Source organism: Topomyia yanbarensis, chromosome 3 (assembly GCF_030247195.1).
Source record: "Topomyia yanbarensis strain Yona2022 chromosome 3, ASM3024719v1, whole genome shotgun sequence".
Lineage (NCBI taxonomy): Eukaryota > Metazoa > Arthropoda > Insecta > Diptera > Culicidae > Topomyia > Topomyia yanbarensis.
In genome coordinates this window covers 31,226,203-31,246,608 of record NC_080672.1, presented here as the reverse complement: position 1 = coordinate 31,246,608, position 20,406 = coordinate 31,226,203, and the positions used below count along the sequence as shown (strand labels likewise).

General features: G+C 40.4%; 1 protein-coding gene across 4 annotated transcripts in view; it reads right to left on the bottom strand.

Moving 5' to 3' along the window:
• Positions 1 to 20,406, bottom strand: part of LOC131686697 (uncharacterized) — a 1,014,555-nt gene that overhangs the window by 52,336 nt on the left and 941,813 nt on the right. For all 4 annotated transcript variants that reach the window (XM_058970603.1, XM_058970601.1, XM_058970604.1 and 1 more), the window contains 2 exons: positions 17,534 to 17,898; positions 13 to 90 (listed from right to left, as the gene is read on the bottom strand). In XM_058970603.1, coding sequence (XP_058826586.1) covers positions 13 to 90; positions 17,534 to 17,898 — 443 coding nt within the window. The remainder of the gene's footprint in view (positions 1 to 12; positions 91 to 17,533; positions 17,899 to 20,406) is intronic.

The following is a 20,406-nucleotide window of genomic DNA, read 5'->3' as shown; positions in this document are numbered from 1 at the left end:
AAACCGACTTACCGTTTGTCGCAGTCATAAAAATTTCTATTGCAGTACGTTTCCGGAACGAGGTCACCATTCCATATCCTGTTATCGTACCTGTAATAATAAAAAAAAGAAGAGAGACGAGCGATAAAATAAGAGAAAAGTTTCCTGCTGGACAGCGGACGTCCGCGGGTCAGGGGATCAGGTCCGCGGAGGAATGATTGATATGAAGGTAATTTATTTCCGGTGAATTTCATTATTACGCGAATACAGTATAGTGGAGGGAACATCACTTCTCTACCTAACGTGGGCCCCCCACGGATGAATGTTAATGAAAAATGAATGCAGAAGGGCGCTCAATTCCAGGCACGCAAATCATGATACTGGGCTGCAATTGTGGGCGAATGGTGAGATTTTTTCTTTGATTATTATCATACCGTGCTTTCGTTAATAAAAATGTGAAGAATTACGGCGGTTCATCATTGCGCATTTTTCATTATATGGTTAACAAAAGTTTTATTAATTGACATTATTTTGAAATGGGAATTACGTCGCCTGGTGAGGCATATTCAGCATCAACTTTCCGGGTAAGTGTTCTTTTTAATATGATCTTTTTATTAATTATTATAGTTTTAATAAAACTATAGTTCTGAATGTGACATTTTAAGTCCATCTTCAATAAAATTTAATGATCAAATCGTCAAAGAATTTCATATATCGTTCGGCTTTGATTCAACCCTTATACTACCAGACATGTTCAGTGATTTTTAATAAGCTCACATAATAAGCTTGTTTTCACACCAATAGCTTCTGCTATTTCAGTTTATGATATGTACATTGTACAATGTTGCTACGAAAACATCATTAAAAAATTTCATATCAAGCAATAACTGGATATTTCATGTACATAAAAACACTCGAATCAAACATCAGCCGGTGTGGGTGTGACGATTGGGTGGTGAACAGATAAAAATGATCAAAATGTTCCAATCCTCAACGATCCCGGATGGTCTACTATCGAGTCTAACTGATGGTGAATTTCCGTCCTGGCTGGGAGAGACTGGATGGCGGTGCCCGGTTCCAGTGATTTCGATGTTATCGTACGTACGGAAAAGGGCAATGGGTGGTAGGGAACTAGAATGCAATAACGTAAATTTAATAACGTTTTCATAGTAGCTCTCTCTCTCTCTCTGTTAGTAATTTTGCGCTGGTTCCTCCGGACCTCGCCACCACCTCCGCTATGTCGAGGAAGATTTCTGTTTTTTCACTGGATTCGAACAAATATTGGTAAGAACATCTTTTATCGTTTTACTCATTGTTCCCTTGTTACGATGGCGTTGTGTACTTTTCCCGGATAGTTTTTCAATCTAATAACACCTACAGAATAGACACAATTGATGGTGCGATGTTGGTGTACGGTTGTAGAGATAGATTATAAAATTAACTTTTGAATTAAAATTGCAGTTTGAAATTTTGAGCTTTCCTCGCTGATTACTTCTGGTTCCGATGTATATCCGTGCTAAATTGAACTTCGATGAATATAGATATCCCACTACGATTAAAATATCTATGAGTATGGTTAATTGGAATATTATTTACCATAACTAAGCTGACCAACTCTGACGAAATAATCGGTACACCATGCGAACCGTTTGCCTGAGCATGGTGAACGATTTCACTTCATTGCGGTATGGTGTACAGATTTTTTCGTCAGAGTTAGTCAGCTTAACCATAACACAGTATTATTTATTTATTAACAGATTAAGGCCGAAGTGGCCTGTGCCGTATACAAAAGATTCCTCCATTCCACTCGGTCCATGGCCGCGCGTCGCCAGCCACGCAGTCTGCGAAGGGTCCGCAAATCGTCTTCCACCTGGTCGATCCATCGTGCTCGCTGCACGCCACGTCTTCTTGTACCGGTCGGATTGCAATTGAGAACCGTTTTCACCGGGCTATTGTCCGACATTCTGGCTACGTGCCCGGCCCACCGTAGTCGTCCGATTTTCGCGGTATGACAGATGGGCGGCTCCCCCAACAGCTGATGCAACTCATGGTTCATTCGCCGTCTCCATGTGCCGTCTTCCATCTGCACTCCACCGTAGATGGTACGCAGCACTTTCCGTTCGAAGACACCAAGTGCGCGTTGGTCCTCCACGAGCATGGTCAAGGTCTCGTGCCCGTAGAGAACTACCGGTCTAATCAGCGTCTTGTAGATGGTCAACTTCGTACGACGGCGAACTCTGTTCGACCGAAGTGTCTTGCGGAGGCCAAAGTAAGCACGATTTCCTGCCACGATTCGTCTACGAATCTCTCTGCTGGTATCATTGTCGGCGGTCACCAGTGAGCCCAAGTACACGAACTCTTCAACCACCTCGATTTCGTCGCCACCGATGCAAACTCGAAGCGGGCGGTTCTCATTCTCTTCTCGTGAACCACCTTGTCTTCGACGTGTTGATGGCAAGTCCGACGCGCTTGGCTTCTCTTTTCAGTCTGATGTAGCCTTCCTCCATCTTCTCAAAGTTTCGTGCAATAATATCAACGTCATCGGCGAAGCCAAGTAGCTGAACGGACTTTGTGAAAATCGTACCACTCGTGTCGATCCCTGCTCTTCTTATTACACCTTCCAGCGCGATGTTGAATAACAGACACGAGAGACCATCACCTTGCCGTAACCCTCTGCGTGATTCGAAGGGACCCGAGAGCGTCCCTGAGACACGTACTACGCACATCACCCGATCCATCGTCGCCTTCACTAATCGCGTCAGTTTGTCCGGGAATCCGTACTCGTGCATAATCTGCCATAGCTGATCTCGATCGATAGTGTCGTATGCGGCTTTGAAGTCGATGAACAAATGATGTGTGGGCACATTGTACTCGCGGCATTTCTGCAGTACTTGACGAAGAGCGAACACCTGGTCCGTGGTAGATCGTTCGCTCATGAAACCCGCCTGGTACTGCCCCACGAACTCTCTTGCAATTGGTGATAGTCGACGGCATAGTATTTGGGAGAGTACCTTGTAGGCGGCATTGAGCAGGGTGATTGCTCGGTAATTACAGCAATCCAGCTTCTCGCCCTTTTTGTAGATAACCATAACCATAACACAGTATGAACCTAACTAACTGCTGGAGTACATCCCATAATGTTAATTCAGTTCAATAATTTCTTGTTACCATACTGTATCCCTAGTCTTTAAAAATGTATCCTTTACAAATGTTTAGTTCCCCTTGTATATCTATCAATATCAGCCTAATTAATTACCATGTCCCGAAAATGATTAGTCCCGTAGCTAACAAACATTCCCGATTCACTGCAGAGCATCAGAGCTTCGTTAGTTAAAACAGTAAAGTTGTTTGATCTAAAAGAGGTCAACTATCAAACACTCCAGAACTTCATCCCATCGTGCTAAACAGGAGCGACACCATTCTTTCACTGATAATATATTTTTTTCCTGATTATAGAGAAACCTTGATTTAAATTCTACAAATTAATTTATGATAAATTCAAAACCTCAGTTTTGGTCGAACGATGAACTCAAAGTCGAACTTCCCTTACGAAGAATAACTTGAATTTTTCATCTTAGAAAATCTCGGTGTCCTCGACCTAGAATTAGGAATGTTGAAGTGCTTCCAATCAGGAAGTTCTGAACAAATCTAACGGGACAATGGTACTGCGTAATTTTGTAACTCCCGTAGCCTAAAAACTAGTTAACTTTATTTGACATTGAAATTTATTGATTCCTTTTTTGGTGTTAGTGTCTATAACGTGACCGAAGTGGTTGTCATACGATGATCAGAGGAATTGGACATGTTAAACCCAACTTATCATGTACAGTCGAATGGTATACTTTACTACTCCTTACCAATGCATTCTCAATTTCAGTTAACTTAGTTCGAAACAGAACACACCATCTCTTAGATGAGAACTCCGACAAAATCAAAGACATTCAAACAAACAATGGTCTAAATCAACAATAAATACTTGTTTCTATAATTTGTCAGCATTGTGAGAAGATTCTGGGTCAATAGGCCGAAAGATGAAGATCATTCGGCCGAAAGACATTAGGCCGAAGGACATAAGGCCGAATGAACAATAGGTCGTATGCACATTAGGCCGAATAAATATTAGGTCGAATGGACATTAGAGCGAATTGTCGTTAAGTCGAATTGACAGTAGGTCGAATACACATCACATCACAATGTTTAACAAGGAGGGGGAAAAGAAGTCGAAACACATCCTGTTGAATTTCGAGAATTTTCGGTTAACATTAGATTTGCGATGTCGCACAGCACACAACTTGAAGCGATGAGTCGTAGCCAAACTAGTTTTAGTTTGCTTGCAGTCTAAATAGGAATATATATTAAGGGTGAACAAACTATTTGTTTTATTTAAATATACAGCAAAAAAGTTGATGAAAGTATGCTACACATTGAGTTTTTAAATTTAAAAAATCGCTCAAATTCACCCTTCATTTAAAACTGATAATTGTTAGAAATGTTGTGTTTAGTTTCATCTACTCTATTTCGTTCTTTCTTTGATTCATTTGGCCTATTGGCAATTCTACCTAAATGACCATAGACTAAGTGACGATTTGTCCATTCAGTCTAATGTCCATTCGGGCTAATGTCCATTCGGTCTAATGTCCATTCGGCCTAATATCCATTCGGGCTAATGTCCATTCGGTCTAATGTCCATTCAGCGTAATGTCCATTCGGCGTAACGTCCATTCGGCGTAATGTCCATTCGGCGTAATGTCCATTCGGCGTAATGTCCATTCGGCGTAATGTCCATTCGGCGTAATGTGCATTCGGCGTAATATCCATTCGGCGTAATGTCCATTCGGCGTAATGTCCATTCGGCGTAATGTCCATTCGGCCTAATGTCCATTCGGCCTAATGTCCATTCGGCCTAATGTCCATTCGGCCTAATGTCCATTCGGCCTAATGTCCATTCGGCCTAATGTCCATTCGGCCTAATGTCCATTCGGCCTAATGTCCATTCGGCCTAATGTCCATTCGGCCTAATGTCCATTCGGCCTAATGTCCATTCGGCGTAATGTCCATTCGGCGTAATGTCCATTCGGCGTAATGTCCATTCGGCCTAATGTCCATTCGGCCTAATGTTCATTCAGCCTAATGTACATTCGGCTTAATGTCCATTCGACCTGATGTCCATTCGACCTATTGGCCGGGTACCTTGTGAGAATTAGAATTTGTAATTCGGCTGCTATTGAATTTTGTATCGATCGGAGTTTTGTTCTCGGAATTACGGGTTTAAGAGTGCGGCCACACCGATATTTCCCATTTAAACTATAGGAAAAATTAAAAATAGAATATTTATTTTTGACGCCAAATGTCTTTAAGGTGCATGAATCGTCGAAATTTGATGCAAACTCGAAAAAAAATTGACGAAAATTCCCTTTTTTGGATTTTGGCACATTTTTGCCTTTCTCATATAGAATAGTTATGCAATCACTCTGAAAACCGTCATTCTAATACCGGCTAATTTTTTTTTGACTGGCATAAGGTTTCTTGATTTTAACAGGGGAGTATTTGAGGGTATGCGAAGAGGGGTTAACCCCCCCCCCTCTACTGTTTACACCCCTCCCTTTAAAATCCCCTTAAATCACCCCTTAGACCACCACCCCATCCAGCCCTCATATCCACCACTATATCACAAAGCCTACCAAATTAAGCTGGAGAGTCGTTCGATCGTGGAATTTTCGGTCTCCTTACACACCCACCCCCGCATAACAAAATGAGTTAGCAAGCAGATTACATAAAACTAATGCTGATTAGGCTAATTAAGTATGATATTTTTTTTTGCTTCAAATGTTTCACCGTCGACACAAAGCTCATCAAGTTCGTGGCTGGTAAGCCATTGTGTATAAGTGCAAAGTGTACTAAGAATGTAATAGACATTTCCACAATCATGTTGAACATAACCAGCCACCGAGACATAGTTTAGAGAAATGAGGCACAATTGCACCGATAGGTGGATTAAAACAGGTTTTTCCATATGGTTTCATGAGTTTTCAGAGACCAATGGTCTGAAATATGTTGCCTGTACTTGTAGTCACCTACTAATAGCGATTATCCAGCCACGGTTTTGGTTAGTTCCGTTTCAAATGCGATTTTTTGGAGGGTCAAGTATTTTGGTTGAAGTATAGCGATCAACAGCTGTAGATCATCCTAGCAAACCCGGAAGCCAATAATGTCAATTCCACTGTAAATGGAGTGTTAACCGAGACAGAGTACCTGTCATTGATTAAATTGCTTCATTTAGCGCGACTAATATATTCCGTACCAGAATTGAGATGTGCGCCCTATTCTACCCCGATTTTCACAGCACTTGGTAGCGGAGGGTTTGTGAGGGAAGAAAGGTTTCCGGAAGGCATCGGTTACCAATGAGTGGTAACATGGTGCTCCATTCTGATGGGGCTGACTCGATAAAATTCCGCAGAATTTCCGCCAAGTCTAGCAGCTACGTTATGTAAGCTTTTAAGCTGAAGTACCCTGTTAGTGGATGGGTGGTCAATAGACCTCGCCACATTTTAAAAAAGTTTTGAAATATACATCGGTCAGCTTAAATTTTTGTTCTAGGTGTGAATTTAAGAACTTTCGCCAAAAATGGCTTCATTTGGACATGATTTAGGGGTATCTCCAATCAAAAATCGTGTTTTTGCTATGTTTCTATAGGAAGATCACTTACACTCTGATTTAATAGGCTCTACATGCCCACATATCATTAAAGGATGTTCCTTAGACATATCTTAACATGTTTTAACAGGTTAACGTAGCTCTAATCGCAATAGAAAATTTGTTAACTGTATTTTCATATTGAAAAGTATATCAAAACTAAGGAAAATTAGTAGTATTTTTTCTTGGTTTTGGTATTCCTTTCTATATAAAAATCCAGATATCAAATTTTCTATTGCGATTAGAGCTATGTTCACCTGTTAAAACATGTTAAGATTTGTCTATAGAACAACCTTTGATGATATGTGGGCATGTAGGGCTTGTCAAATCAGAGTGTAAGTGATCTTCCTATTGAAACATAGCAAAAACACGATTTTTGATTGGAGACACCTCTAAATCATGTCCAAATTAAACCATTTTTGGCGAAAGTTCTTAAATTCACACCTAGAACAAAAATTTGGGCTGACCGATGTATATTTCAAAACTTTTTCAAAATGTGGAGAGGTCTAGTGGTCAACCTCTGGCAACTACCCGATTCCTGGTTATTCAATGTTGATACTGTGTGATAAAATTGAAGGAAGCTACTGTGTTGTGGAAACTTATTCCAATGATCCAAAAGCCACCACAGAAGCATCGAGGAACTACCCCAGGCATAGTCAATACGCACAGGTGTCCTTTATTTGATTCTTCGGTGTTTCTGCGGTTTGGCGTTTGGTGACACCTGTAGCAACATAGATTGTGACCGATGGGTCCTATCGGGGTTGGGTTTCCGGGTTCCTCGTGCTGGCAGCTAACGGGAACTCATCGGATTGTGGATGCACAGTATTCCGGTTTAATACCGAGTAGTCAACCGATGTGACTCCAAGCGGACGGTTTGCTTTATTATGCTTGTGTAACGGCAGCCATTACGTTCTTCTGTGTAGCTGCTACTGTTCCTGTAGCAGAACCAAACTTGGTTCCATGAGCATTTTGCAACAAAGCAAGGGATACAAAACCGACGGTTGATGTATCTGCTGTCCTGGCAACTATGAGTTAAAGCTATTGTCCCGAGATTGTTACGTGTTCTTAGTTTAATCAATAGTTCGGACGAGCGGATGTTGTTCTTTGTCACCACGGTTAACCGTGGAATGCTGTTTAGTGGGTATTTAAGTACGAATTTAAGGGCAGTGTTAGCTGTTTTTAAAATGCTTTAGCACTTAACTGGTAGGCCGGGAACGTCCTCGGTCAGGCTATACGCGGGAGGATGTATTTATTCTGAGATGCCGTACCAACTGTAATGGACCAGTGCGGGGTCTTGGTATAAGATATTGAAGATGTTGGTTCGAGATCTTGGTTTAAGACTTGATGTAGGAAAATTAATTTTGAGGGTAGTTTTGAATTTGGGACTTCAGAATTTGTCAGTGCCGCTTGTCCTGGGGGCCTTCCCTGTTTTGACGGCTAGATCTCCTCGGAAGATTGGACGGTCAGCATGGGATTCGGTTATGTCGGGTAATTCGATGAACTTGCCGTTCTTGAGTTTTGTTCCATTACGAAGGATTCGTTGTTGAGCTTATTCTCCCAAAAGTGAGCAAACGGCGTTTGATGTAGTTAAAACACGGCGTTGTGCAGTTTAGTTTTTTTCAGACATGGCCCCAAGCATCTATTTGATTGACCGATCTTGTTGATCCTCCATCTTTCAGCAATGATTTCCTTCAAAGTTGCTCACTAGCTAGACGGGCTATGATTGTGTCCCGTTCATCATCCTTGGTGTTTCGCAATCCATCAATTCAATTTGCGCCGAAAGAAGCTGACTCTGGCAATCCAGTGGAACATCAACGGTTTGGTAGCCAACCATCATCACTTGAAGCACATAATTTCCTACTCCGAGCTGACCTATCTTCAGGAGACACATATCCCTTTACAACGGATCCAACCCATTGGCTCAGAAACCGCTTCGTCTAGGGAATGTCCAATCAATCGGAATCTGTGTCTGGGTCAATCTTTTTCGGCAACTGATCTACTTGCCTCCGCCAAGAGAAAGAACATCCCAGATGGATCTCAATCTGGGACATTGGATTTAGAAGCTTGTTACTGACTGACTGTTTCTGTTATAGTGGGGGATATGAACACCCAACACAATGCCTGCAGTTCACTTGGACGTTGCCACGAAGGTAACGAAACCCTGGGTGCCGTCAAAGAGGAAAACTGAAACACCGCATTCATACGTGGTCGAACTTCTGCCGCCATCGACCTCATAATCGTTTCCAGGTTTATCGCTGGAAACTGCGGTTGGGTACCTACACTCCAGTGAATCTCTCCAACCTCATTACTGAAGTCACCGAACCAAGCATTCCCCAAACGAGCGGTGCCGCACCCCATTATATGGTGCACTGGTGGGGTGCTTAGCTACGGCAATGAGAGCAGAATCCCGTATCTTGTTAAAAGAACCTCCCCTGGTCAGCCCCTGCGCTGCTATCACGCTGTCATCTTCAAGAAGCACTGAAATAAGCAAATGAGGAGTCGAGAAGACAAGTAACTTGCTTGACGGGATCAGACCAGACTCCTCCTTCGAACTATTTAAAAAGGTTATCGCGCTCAGCAGTAAAAAGAGACAAAACGAGAACACCTTCAGCACGAACGGAAACGACCTAATCGAAACCGCCTATTGGATTGGATCACACTTTGAGGACATTGCGACCAATGAGGCTATCCTTCTGACATTTGCGCAGCGCAAAGCTAACATCGTTCCATTACAATTTCCGTCAGAAGTACAATTAATCACTCCCGACGTTCTACCCTCCTAGTCGTCTTCAACGTCACGGGCGGAAAGACGGCTGCATCTGACTGAGTCAGATACCCGTGGTTAAACTTTGGTGGTCACTCGAAAGTAAAAAAACAGCACTTTGACTGTTTCAATGCGGACGAAAAATATAGGCCCTTCCCAACGAATGGAAAACTGTCTAAATCTTTCTCTAAAGCGAGCGAAAACGGCCGTTCGCCCAGCGACTTCAGGTCAATAACCCTGCTTTCCTGTACAGCGGAAACAATGGAGATGATGTATTCCGAGCAGTCAATTGAGTCGCCCATGTTTCGATCCATATCGTAGTTTATGTACACATCATACTGATTTCAATTGGTCCCCACCCACTACCTAATCCGTGGTACTTATGGGAGTGTCACTGAGTCGGGGCCTTCCGTTAAGTAAGTACCACATCAACATTTCCTTTCCCATATCCCAAGTTACGGTAAAGATCGTTCGTGGCCCGCAATGCTGGTTCTCAGGTGAAATTCTCGCTTGGACTGGATCAATTGTTATTCCCAAACAATGCTCCTCAAGTAGTCTGGCTGGAAATGAGAGTCATCAGTTTGCAATCTACGAAGCATACCGTGCTTACGAAACGCAACATCATACTGATTTCAATTGGTAAAACGATCGCTATCACCAGAAGGATCATTTGAGCCGCCATTAGCGTCATCTGGTGTTGTGCCGCCTTCACTGGTTTCAACATTGCAGTATCGAAGTGCTCCAGCATTCATTTCTACAGCTCCTATCACCCAGCTAACGCCAAGCTGGTCATACTCGTTGGCACTATTATCTCCTTATAAAAGAAGCCGTATATCTTCGGGATCACTGTCGATCGTAAGATCCAATGATTTGAAAGGGAGTGCAAGAGCAGAACACGAGCGGTCCGAGTTCTGTCCTCGCTACTCCATACGGATTAGAATGAGATAAACGTGGGATATGCGATAATCCCTAGTAGCATTTTCTACGGTGTCGATCTGACCAGCTGGACTGAGTTAGTGAACATTTTAGCCGCACTCCATCTTGGGTCCTCCCCAGCCGAAACAGCTCACGTGGAATCCGGTGTTCGACTGGATTGCTGGATTGTATTCCAGTTCAAATGTAATAATTGATACTGACTTGGAATCGGTTTGATCCGGAACTCCGACGTAAACTAGCCTCAATTCCCACGAAAATTCCATACGAATTTGACTCGAATGGTTATCAACCGTTCATTTTCGATTGTCGCATTTACCCACCGTGAATAACATAAAATGCACACCAACCTGGTAAAACTATCTTAAGGGGCAGTGACCTGTGTGATGCCCAATTTGTATTTTTTTTTTATTCTAGATCATATGCCCCATTCCAACACACTGCACATTAGGCTGTCCCAAAAAAATCGATGTTCGAAAAGTCATGGTGCTCAACCCTATAATGAAAGATAAGCATATTTTAAGCACTTTTGTAGAACAAATCAAGTTTCTAAAAAATAATCTAAAGGGTCCGATTTATGAAAAATGGTAATTTTTGAGCAAAATTGTCGTATATAAGTGGTTTTCGCAACTTTCTCAAAGCCCAATTATTTTTAATATATTTTTTCATTTTTCTGTGGACCTTAGAGAATAAATTCCATTCAAAAGTTTTTTACAAATAGTCTTTATATTAATTATAGAACCTCTTAATCATGACGAATTTTTTTTATTTTTGTTGATTTTGAAGAAAATCCATACAAAACGAATGTCAATATATTTTTTTCAATAAACCAAAGGCATGTTTTGGAAAGTACTGTTCATTGCAAAAATTTTTGTGAACAGATGTTGTGAAAATTCGGTCGAGGGGCTGCGATATAGCATTTTTAGTAAATGCTTTCAAACCATGAAACTTTGCTACATTTTTTGAATTGTTCAATATCTCAACCGTAACTTGACCAGTGTAGGCATATTGGATGTCAAATAAAAAGGATTTCTCTCAATCTTACAAAACATTTTCATATGTAGAATCTACCCTCTTATTCTAAGGTAGTTATTGAGAGATTTATGGGATTGTGCATGATCAACAACTTTTTTGAATAAGAAGTGATAACACCAATGATGAACCTATGTAACATTCACGATTGATTAGATTTATTTATTAATGTGAATGTATGCTAAGTCTTGTAATAAAAGACTCAAATCGAAGCTATTTGATATGTTATCGAATAAATATGGCATGATTCAAGTTTTAGAAGTTATTGTGACTCTGCGTATTTTGGGTGATAGTCAGTAATAATTCGTTTCTATCAGTGTCATTTTTAGAGCCATCTCGTAGATTTCTCCACATGAAGCTACTGTTCTTTCAGTACGATCATTACTGTCATTTAAGCTTGAACGGAAAAATACAGGAAAACATAAATAGCAGTTTATTTCCTCACAGATTTTTGCTAAGAAAATTAGCATATATAGTATTAGTACTACTGATTGAATTTAGTGAAGATTTAGCAAACGCAGTAGAGAAAATTGAATTATCTCGTTGTAAATTGTAATTGTTCACAAAAGTTTTTGCAATGAACAGTACTTTTCAAAACATTCCTTTGGTTTATTGAAAAAAAATTATTGACATTCGTTTTGTATGGATTTTTTGAAGAAACAAAAATAAAAAATTTTCGTCATGATTAAGAGGTTCTATAATTAATATAAGGACTATTGTAAAAACCTTTGAATGGGATTTATTCTCTAAGGTTCACAGAAAAATGAAAAAATATATTAAAAATAATTGGGCTTTGAAAAAGTTGCGAAAACCACTTATATACGACAATTTTGCTCAAAAATTACCCTTTTTCATAAATCGCATTTGCGGAACCTCTAGATTTTTTTTATATTTTATATTATAGGTTTGAGCACCATGGCCATGACGAAAGTTCAGGCATGGCGTGAGTAAAATGAAAATTCCCTGCCACCAGCTATTGACCACTTGCAAACACCCTTTGTTAACGGGCTGTATGATCGACGGCTCAGCGAAAATGTGTTTGTTGATTACTGTTACTACAAACGTTCCACAGCTAAGATTTGATATTTGATATTTATTTATTTGCACCAATAGGCCCCTTGGCCCCAATGGTGGTTCCTTATACTAGTTACAATTACAAAATTTACAAATCATACAGGACACAATTTTAACAATACATTTCATACAAAACAAAAATATAACACTTCTCACAGTTCGTTATTTGGAAATAAACACTAATAATTGTAAACAAATAAAATAATCAAAACCTTCAATAGTCGTAATGTGTTGTTCAACATCCAGGTTTCCACGTCGTGTTGTTTCGGTTGACAAATTCACGGTAGCGGACGTTTCGAGGCCAAGTAGTCGCCTGCAGGGCTAGTGGCTTCCACCTTCCATCAAGCCCTATCCTACCCTCTGAATATCTTGACCAAGCATAAGTCTCCGCTAAAAAAGTTCAAATTTGTATTCTGTATTCCTAGTTTTAAGATAGTTGTAATTTTACCTCTTTGTTAAAACTATTGTCCCCCATCTTGTAAACAGAATTGTATCCCTAGTCTTAAAACACCTGCGAATTTTCTCATAAATATTTGTTCCCACTTTTGTGTACCAAACTATATTGTTAGTTTTAAGATAACTGTAAATATTTCCTAAAAATTATTACTATTGAATTCCTTGTTTTAAAATTTTTTCATAAAAAAAATCTTTCGCCCCCTCTCTTGTATATAGAATCTTATTTCTAGTCTTAAGATAGCTGTAAAATTTTTCTTTTTTAAAAAAATATTTCAACATTGTAACCTCCTAGTTTTAAAATATACAAAATGTAAAAACAAAAGAATTTGGCACCGCCAAGCTAACGCATTTGTGCCTATCAAATAAACGAAATGAATAAAAAAAAAAAAAAGCCCTATCCTGAACGACGCATAATCAATATCGTCGACTGATTTCCATCCGAGAACAAGTTTTTTGATGTCAGTTGTATCAGTTGAATTGAGTCCGAGACACTGGGTAACTAAGGCACTCACTTCGCTTTCGGTAACATGAGGTTCTATATTCGACAGGAACAAAGAGAACTCCATATCACTTCTATGTGCATTACCGGTTGGTGAATCAATCCGACTTGTATTCCTCGATTCGTTCGGTGGATCCACAGACGAAACCGGGGTAGAATTGAATGGGCATGAACGCTTCTGTGGCAATAGTTGAGATAATGTGCTTTGAATTTCATCGATTTTTAATTTCATATAAGCCACCTCATACTCGATATTGTTTGAAGATGGGTTCGGCTCTGGCGACTCAGTCAGCGAGGTAGCGACAGTTTCAATAAATGCTTCCAAACATCTATCGCATAACCAGATAATATTTTTGGTGAGTGCATTGATGTTAGCTTCGTTCAATCCCACACATTGAGCATGAAATCGTTTACAGCAGCTTCCTTGGCACACAGTAATAATATCGACTTTGCAATCGATCCCCGTATCACACACTTCGCACACCATTCTGTACAGAAAAATAACAATAGCGACGCTTCGATCAGACGAACAATGGCACCTCGATAGTTGAGATAAATCAGACAATTTTGCAAAATATCGTAGAATTGCGTTCGTTTTGCACTTTGACAATCACAGGATATATAACGCATAAAGTAATTGCTGCAGTTCGACACTTTTTATCAACAGGAAAGATAAATGTTACGTATTAAATTCAACGTATACGAGGAGCGAAAAACACGACCGGCGCGCAGTGGTCAATTTGTTTGGGTTATTTCGTAACAATTACTGATATAAAATCTTCTTTTCGTGGATATTGAAGCCCGCCAGATAGAGTTAACTAATTGGAAGGTATCTCCGTCCGTCAGGATTGGTGGAGGTCGATGTGAATATTTCTCCGATAGCAAAAATAATACCGATAAGTCTCCTAAAGGAAAGTTTTAATACAAATTATATCCATCTTATACAACCAGCTTACTTCCGGACCAAAAATAAGCCATTTAACATCATTGATAAATCGCGGGGTCAAACTAAACAACAATCAGTCGTGTACAAAGAAGTATTTTGTCTACGTACGCGCCCGGGAAGTAGAGATTAATGGAGTTGTCTTCGACAGAGGCTTTAATTACGAAATATGGAGTTGGCTCCTTCCAAAAGGCTTTGCTTCAGTCAGTAACAATTCTGGTATGCAAGCAAGTGCGTCCAGCAAACATCCAGGAGTTTACTTATTTTCAATAAGCCTTATCTTGCACATTTCGCCGGATCTGTTTTTCAAAACATTGTTCTTTGAACGGGGCTCGTTTACCTGTTCGCCGGTTTATGCCGCGGGGCATGAACTGTCGTCGTTGCAAACAATGGTGCCATAGAGTTACTCATTGTAGAAACAAGGCAAGGAAAATGCGGAGAAAATCATGAAAAGTTTTCTTCCTGTGGAGAAACTCCGCATGCAACTATCGACATATCCCACATATAAATTATACAGGGAAAACTGAAGCAATCGTTTAAGGAATGCTTCGAGAAGAAATTCTAAAAAAGGCTACGCCACCGAGCACGTCTACGCTCCCCGGTTCACGAGATTCTGAATCATTTCCTCTTCTAACCTTTCTCGTAAAGGTCTGAAAGTATCCCTTGATGGGTGCTGGGTAAGTGGCCCCTGATCTCGGATATTTCTCTTGTGACATTAAAAATTCCAAGTGTATATTTCAGTCCTATTATTTTCTTAGCATTTACACAATGCATTTGTATTGTGCAAAACCTGGTTAACTTCCGACGTAGATCTTCTAGTATTTTAATATTATTCGCCAGACCTGCGAAATCACTATAGAGGAGCATGGATCAAAATGTGCTATTATTTTAATCGGATTAGAAACGCTATCAAGGAGCTGAAAAATAACAAAGCTACGGGGAAGGATCAGCTCCCGGCTGAACTTCTTAAACACGGCAGTGAGAAGTCCTACACCATATTATGCCGAAAATATGGGAGGTAGAAGAAATACCTGTTAGCTGGCTAGACGACCTCATCGTATTCGTCGTGACTTCCCTGTCGGGTCATATCCATTCGTTTTACGTTAAACACGCATCTACAACGTATTTGGGTTGTGGCGACCGGTCTCTGCGCTTGTGGGGACGGTTATCGCGACATTAAACATGTTGTCTGGTCGTGCATCTAGCGTTTCGTTAAAAAAAAAATCCCTCAGGCCTCGTTCCAGTCCGAGATGTGCTGGCTATCCTTGATCTCCTCTATATGTCCACTATGATCACTATGCTATTCTTTAGTTGGAATCAATCCCTCTTGTGTATGCCTTTTGCCTTCTTTATAAAAAGCCTAATAGTGTTTCCTCTTGTTTCAATTTTTAATCAAATAATAGTTTTTGTTAAAAAATTGCAAATTGTACATATAGTCTTTAAAAGTATTTCTAACTGCATCCTTTAGTCTGAATAAAATTTCATTTAAAAATTTTTGTATGCCGATCTGAATTCCTTGTTTTAAGTTGTAGATGTGTCAATATGTATTCCCCTTAGTTTTAATATAAAAAATAATTTTAATTTACAAACAAATCCTTATCCCATATTTTCACTAAATTTTAATTGTAAAGCAAAGAGATTTGTATCTAAATAAGAATATGAAATTGTTATACATCGAGAACTGTGTACGCATGCGATTAGTGCACAAGGCACATACGTGGATTTTCTCAGGTTTTGGTTTGTTCCAAACTTTCGAGTGGGTAATTCTCCCCTCGGTTATTTTCGAGTGAGTAGGACTACCCATACTACCCACGTGTTCCACCGGCCCTGTTTCTTAAGGAAAGGCAACCGGCGGTGTTTCCACGCACTCCTGCACCTATATTTCCTGATTGATGTTCTCGGTTGCGATATAAATGTCACTCTTCAAATCACAAGAACAGATGTCCTGCCATACGAGATATTTATTAGCCAAATACGACAGCTTAATGTGTTTAAAAATCTCTGCCACCTTTCCTCTTCTAGTCGACTTATAATATTCATATCCATGAAGTTAATTGAAGCCTGCCTTGACGTTGATTTCGTCATGCTGTACCACACAATCAAACTTCGTCTGTATCTTCATGTACAACTTCCGTGATCATTCTTTGACCGATTTGTGTACTTATCGTCACGGTTTGGAGTAACCATCTTCTTGTAAGTTGACAGTTCAGTTCATTTGATAGATAGTATGGTTTTTTAGTGTTTTGTGTTTCTCCTCAGCAGTAACTAACACAAACTTAATATTAGTTAGATAGTTCAAACTACGATTTCGATTTACATTCCTCGTCGGTAAACAAAATCTCTGTGCTGACTATCGAGACATCCTTAGGTATCAGACAGTAGTTTAGCGTTCACACAAGACGTGTTCCTTTTTGGATTTTAGTGTCTACATAGCGCTGATTTGGTGCTGGTTTGGACTTATCTAACTACTATTAAGTTGGTGTTAGTTACTGACGAGGATAATCCGAATCACCAAAAAAACATACTTTATGCAAGGTCTTGTGTCCTTATGCACCAAAAAAATTGGTCTTATTCTAAAATTATCCCGTTTGGGAATTTTGCATCGTTGAAGACCCGATTGTAGACTACACTCCCAGCTGGCTTGCGACATCGAAATCAGACATTAGGTATGATGCTACACACATACTCTTTTAAAATGTGTCAAGTTTAAATTGAACCAATATTTGATAGGAAACTCTTTACTGTAGATTACCTACTAATAGTTAAATAGTTAAGAAATTTTCTGAAAATTATCAGTAGTTCAGCTATACTGATTTAAAAAAAAACAGATCGAAATATGGCAATCATGTAGGTCGCCCTCATAAGGTAAGAAAGGTATGATTTCGGTGACCTTTTCCAGACTGCAATGTACCATGTCTTGGAACGCCTACTGGTGTTATCTGTCATATGCAAGAAAGGAAAAAAAATAATATCACGACCAAGAAAGCAAACTTTCGTAAATGTCAAGTCATGAACCGTGACATTTGTAGCTATGTAATTGATCCCCCTGAAGAAGTACCATGTATGTATTTTGATGGTAAAGCGCAAAAGTTCACCATTTAATTGACATTTCATAGAAGAAAAAAATCTTTAACAACGAACAACAACCACACCAACTCACCTCAGCTTCGCATCACTATGCCGAAGAAACTTGTAAATCAGTCTAAACTCCAGTCCGCTCCCCGGACCACCGGAACCACCTGCTTCGCCGGCGCCGAACCCCGGCAACCGATCCAGCCATACGCTCACGTTAACCGATCGGGTCTCACTGTAGTAGATCGTATAACCGGAAGCCGTTCCGCACCACTTTCCGTCCAGGTTGGGCAATCCTTGCTCCCGAATCGTCATAAATCCCTCCGCGCACGATTCATGCTGCTGATATTGCTGTTGATAGTCCGAGTGGCCACCATGCTGGCCACCACTCAACATTCCGCTCGCATCCATGCTGGGCAGAAATTTCCCGATGCTGAATTTGGCGAAATTAAGCTGAAATTATGGGAGAAGGCAAAATAAACCATTAGTATCGGTCGTCACTTTTTAACGATTGGGGGAAAATTATTCCAGAACCGAAGCCACAGAACACAAAACCGGTCCCGCACCAATCAAACCCTGCCCGGACCGCGGGCCGGCCGGCAGCACCTGTTCAAACAAAGACACGTTTGCTAAATTCAACTGAATCCGATTAAATGGCGGTTTTGCTGCGTGAAATAATATGCGCTTTGATTTCTCGCATAATTATTTTCGATGTTATTAATTATAAATGAATCGAACGTCCTTTGTCGACATACGTCTGAAATAGCGCCGACTAGTCGGGATAGCAACCGCGGGACAGCAGGCCTTGCAATGACAAAAATTCGAAATTCCCGTCACGAGGTTGACTGTGTACATGGCCGCCCTGTTTGCAGGCGAATTGTTTTGTTTCAGCTGGGTCCTGCTAGCCGGGACAGAGTTTGTTTGCAGTGGTATTCAATGGTTCTTTGTGTGAAATTTCTCGTTTCAAATGCAGAGAATGAATCAATGTTTTAGATATCGGTTATTTTTTAAGCGTCTAAATATATGGGGCACGCAAGCTGAATCGATGTTTTTGTTCGTCATCAATGAGCCTATGAAAATGGATCCGTATTGAATGGTGCATGTTTTTGTTCAATTAAATCAGGTGTTTTCATATTCTGGGCGGTTCGTGGAAGCATATGTTTTCGAAAATAAAGCCTTTCATACCAATAACAAGCTCGCTTAAGTATTCAAATAACCCTCCAAATGCTTTCAAATTGTTGATGGCCTTTTCTCGGTATCTCTTCCCACATAATCCGATAACGTACGCTTTTGTGTAACGATTCAAATTACTAGTTGATCGAGTTAGAATCTTCCCTAAATCATAGAAGCTTAAGACTGCAATTGAATAAAGCATATTTAATCCCTCACAAATTGTCGGTTGTCCGTACCCGTACACATTGGAAACGACTGGAAACATATCTATACATAGATGACAAATTCGCAGATGACAAGTAACGCTACAATTTTAAAACTTTTTTTGCCACTCCGCGTCGGCAGCGATTATTTTTCACTGCTATTTCCTCTGCAATCTTTCGTCGTTTCCACAGTTTTTTTCTCAGCTCCAGCTCAAATTCCAGAACGCGCTTTTATGTACTTGGTGTAATTAAACTCTAAACGACAGGGCGAACGGTGATTATTCACTATTGGGCAAAACCATCAAATGGAAACCGGGAATAAAAGTCTCTGCCGCAATCTCCTATACCGATACAATTTTCACACTACCAACATATTCCGGAATTTTATGTCGGTACCCCTGAAAGGATGGCACACTGGGGAACGGATTACGGTAGTTGGAAGGCTTTCCCAAGAAAAAACTCTTTCAATCTAAAGTTCGCTGCCGGGGTCCGATTACCGTTCGTACCCAAAGTTATCCGGAAAAAATGTAACCGAAGTTACCCGGGCTTTGAAATGGTTGACAGTCGGTGAGCGAGACCAGTACGGTGCCAGCTTTTACGATGCCCCGGTAGAAGCTGTTAAAGAATCCATTTACATTTGCTTGTCCTTCCACTCACACCCACGCTCATACACACTCATTTCGGTCGGCCAGTTACCAACAACGGTAGCCGGGCAGGACTAAGAGGACTTAAAGGATTTGTTAGAAGTTTTTAATTATGCACGATAAGAATAATGGACGCGTCCAGAGTGCGCGGATGTTTCCAGAGTTTTACACTGTCGGTCGGTCGGTCGGTCGCATCACCCCAGAGCTTGGGAGGATGAGTGATTTTCTGTTAATCAGTGACAGATGAGTTGTTTCTCAGCATCGCTGCGAGTGCTCGATGGGATGATTCAATTGGAAAAGATGGGTAATGTGGAGGATGCGAATTAGTTTTTTTTTAATTTGGGCAATATTAAGTATTTTCAAAGATACAAAGATCTAAAGATCTAGAGACATTCGAGACATTTAAATGTGCTCATCGCAGCATGGCGTGCGTTTGATTGTCATTCTTCGTTTCATTACGTTTTTGTACGGTTTAAGTTCTTCAATTCAAAATGAAAATGAAGCGAAAATTAATGTTTTAGACACATGGCTAAGTGAAAAGAGTTTACCTTTGCGAAAATTAACGAAGCGCTTTGAGACTCATCAGGCGAGTGTAAAATCAGTCATGAACAAGTTTGGGGAACACGATTCTTCGGACGTACTGTCAGGCCCAAACAGAAAGCCGGTATTTCTCGAAACTGGACCAGAAAGAGGTATATCTAGTTAGGAAGAATGTATTACGATACGATACGTGTTTAGACCACTAAAGCATGCAGTGGCGTAGTAGCGGGGGGACAAAACATCCCCCGAAATATTTCATGTATTGAAAAATTTTATATGTTCGTCAAAAATGTACCTAATGTTTTAAAAAGAATTCTCTGAGTTCCTTTTGAAAGAGATATCCTTCCAAAAATATTTTGTAAGTTACTTGTTGTGAAAATTAGCGACAGACCTCGGCACCT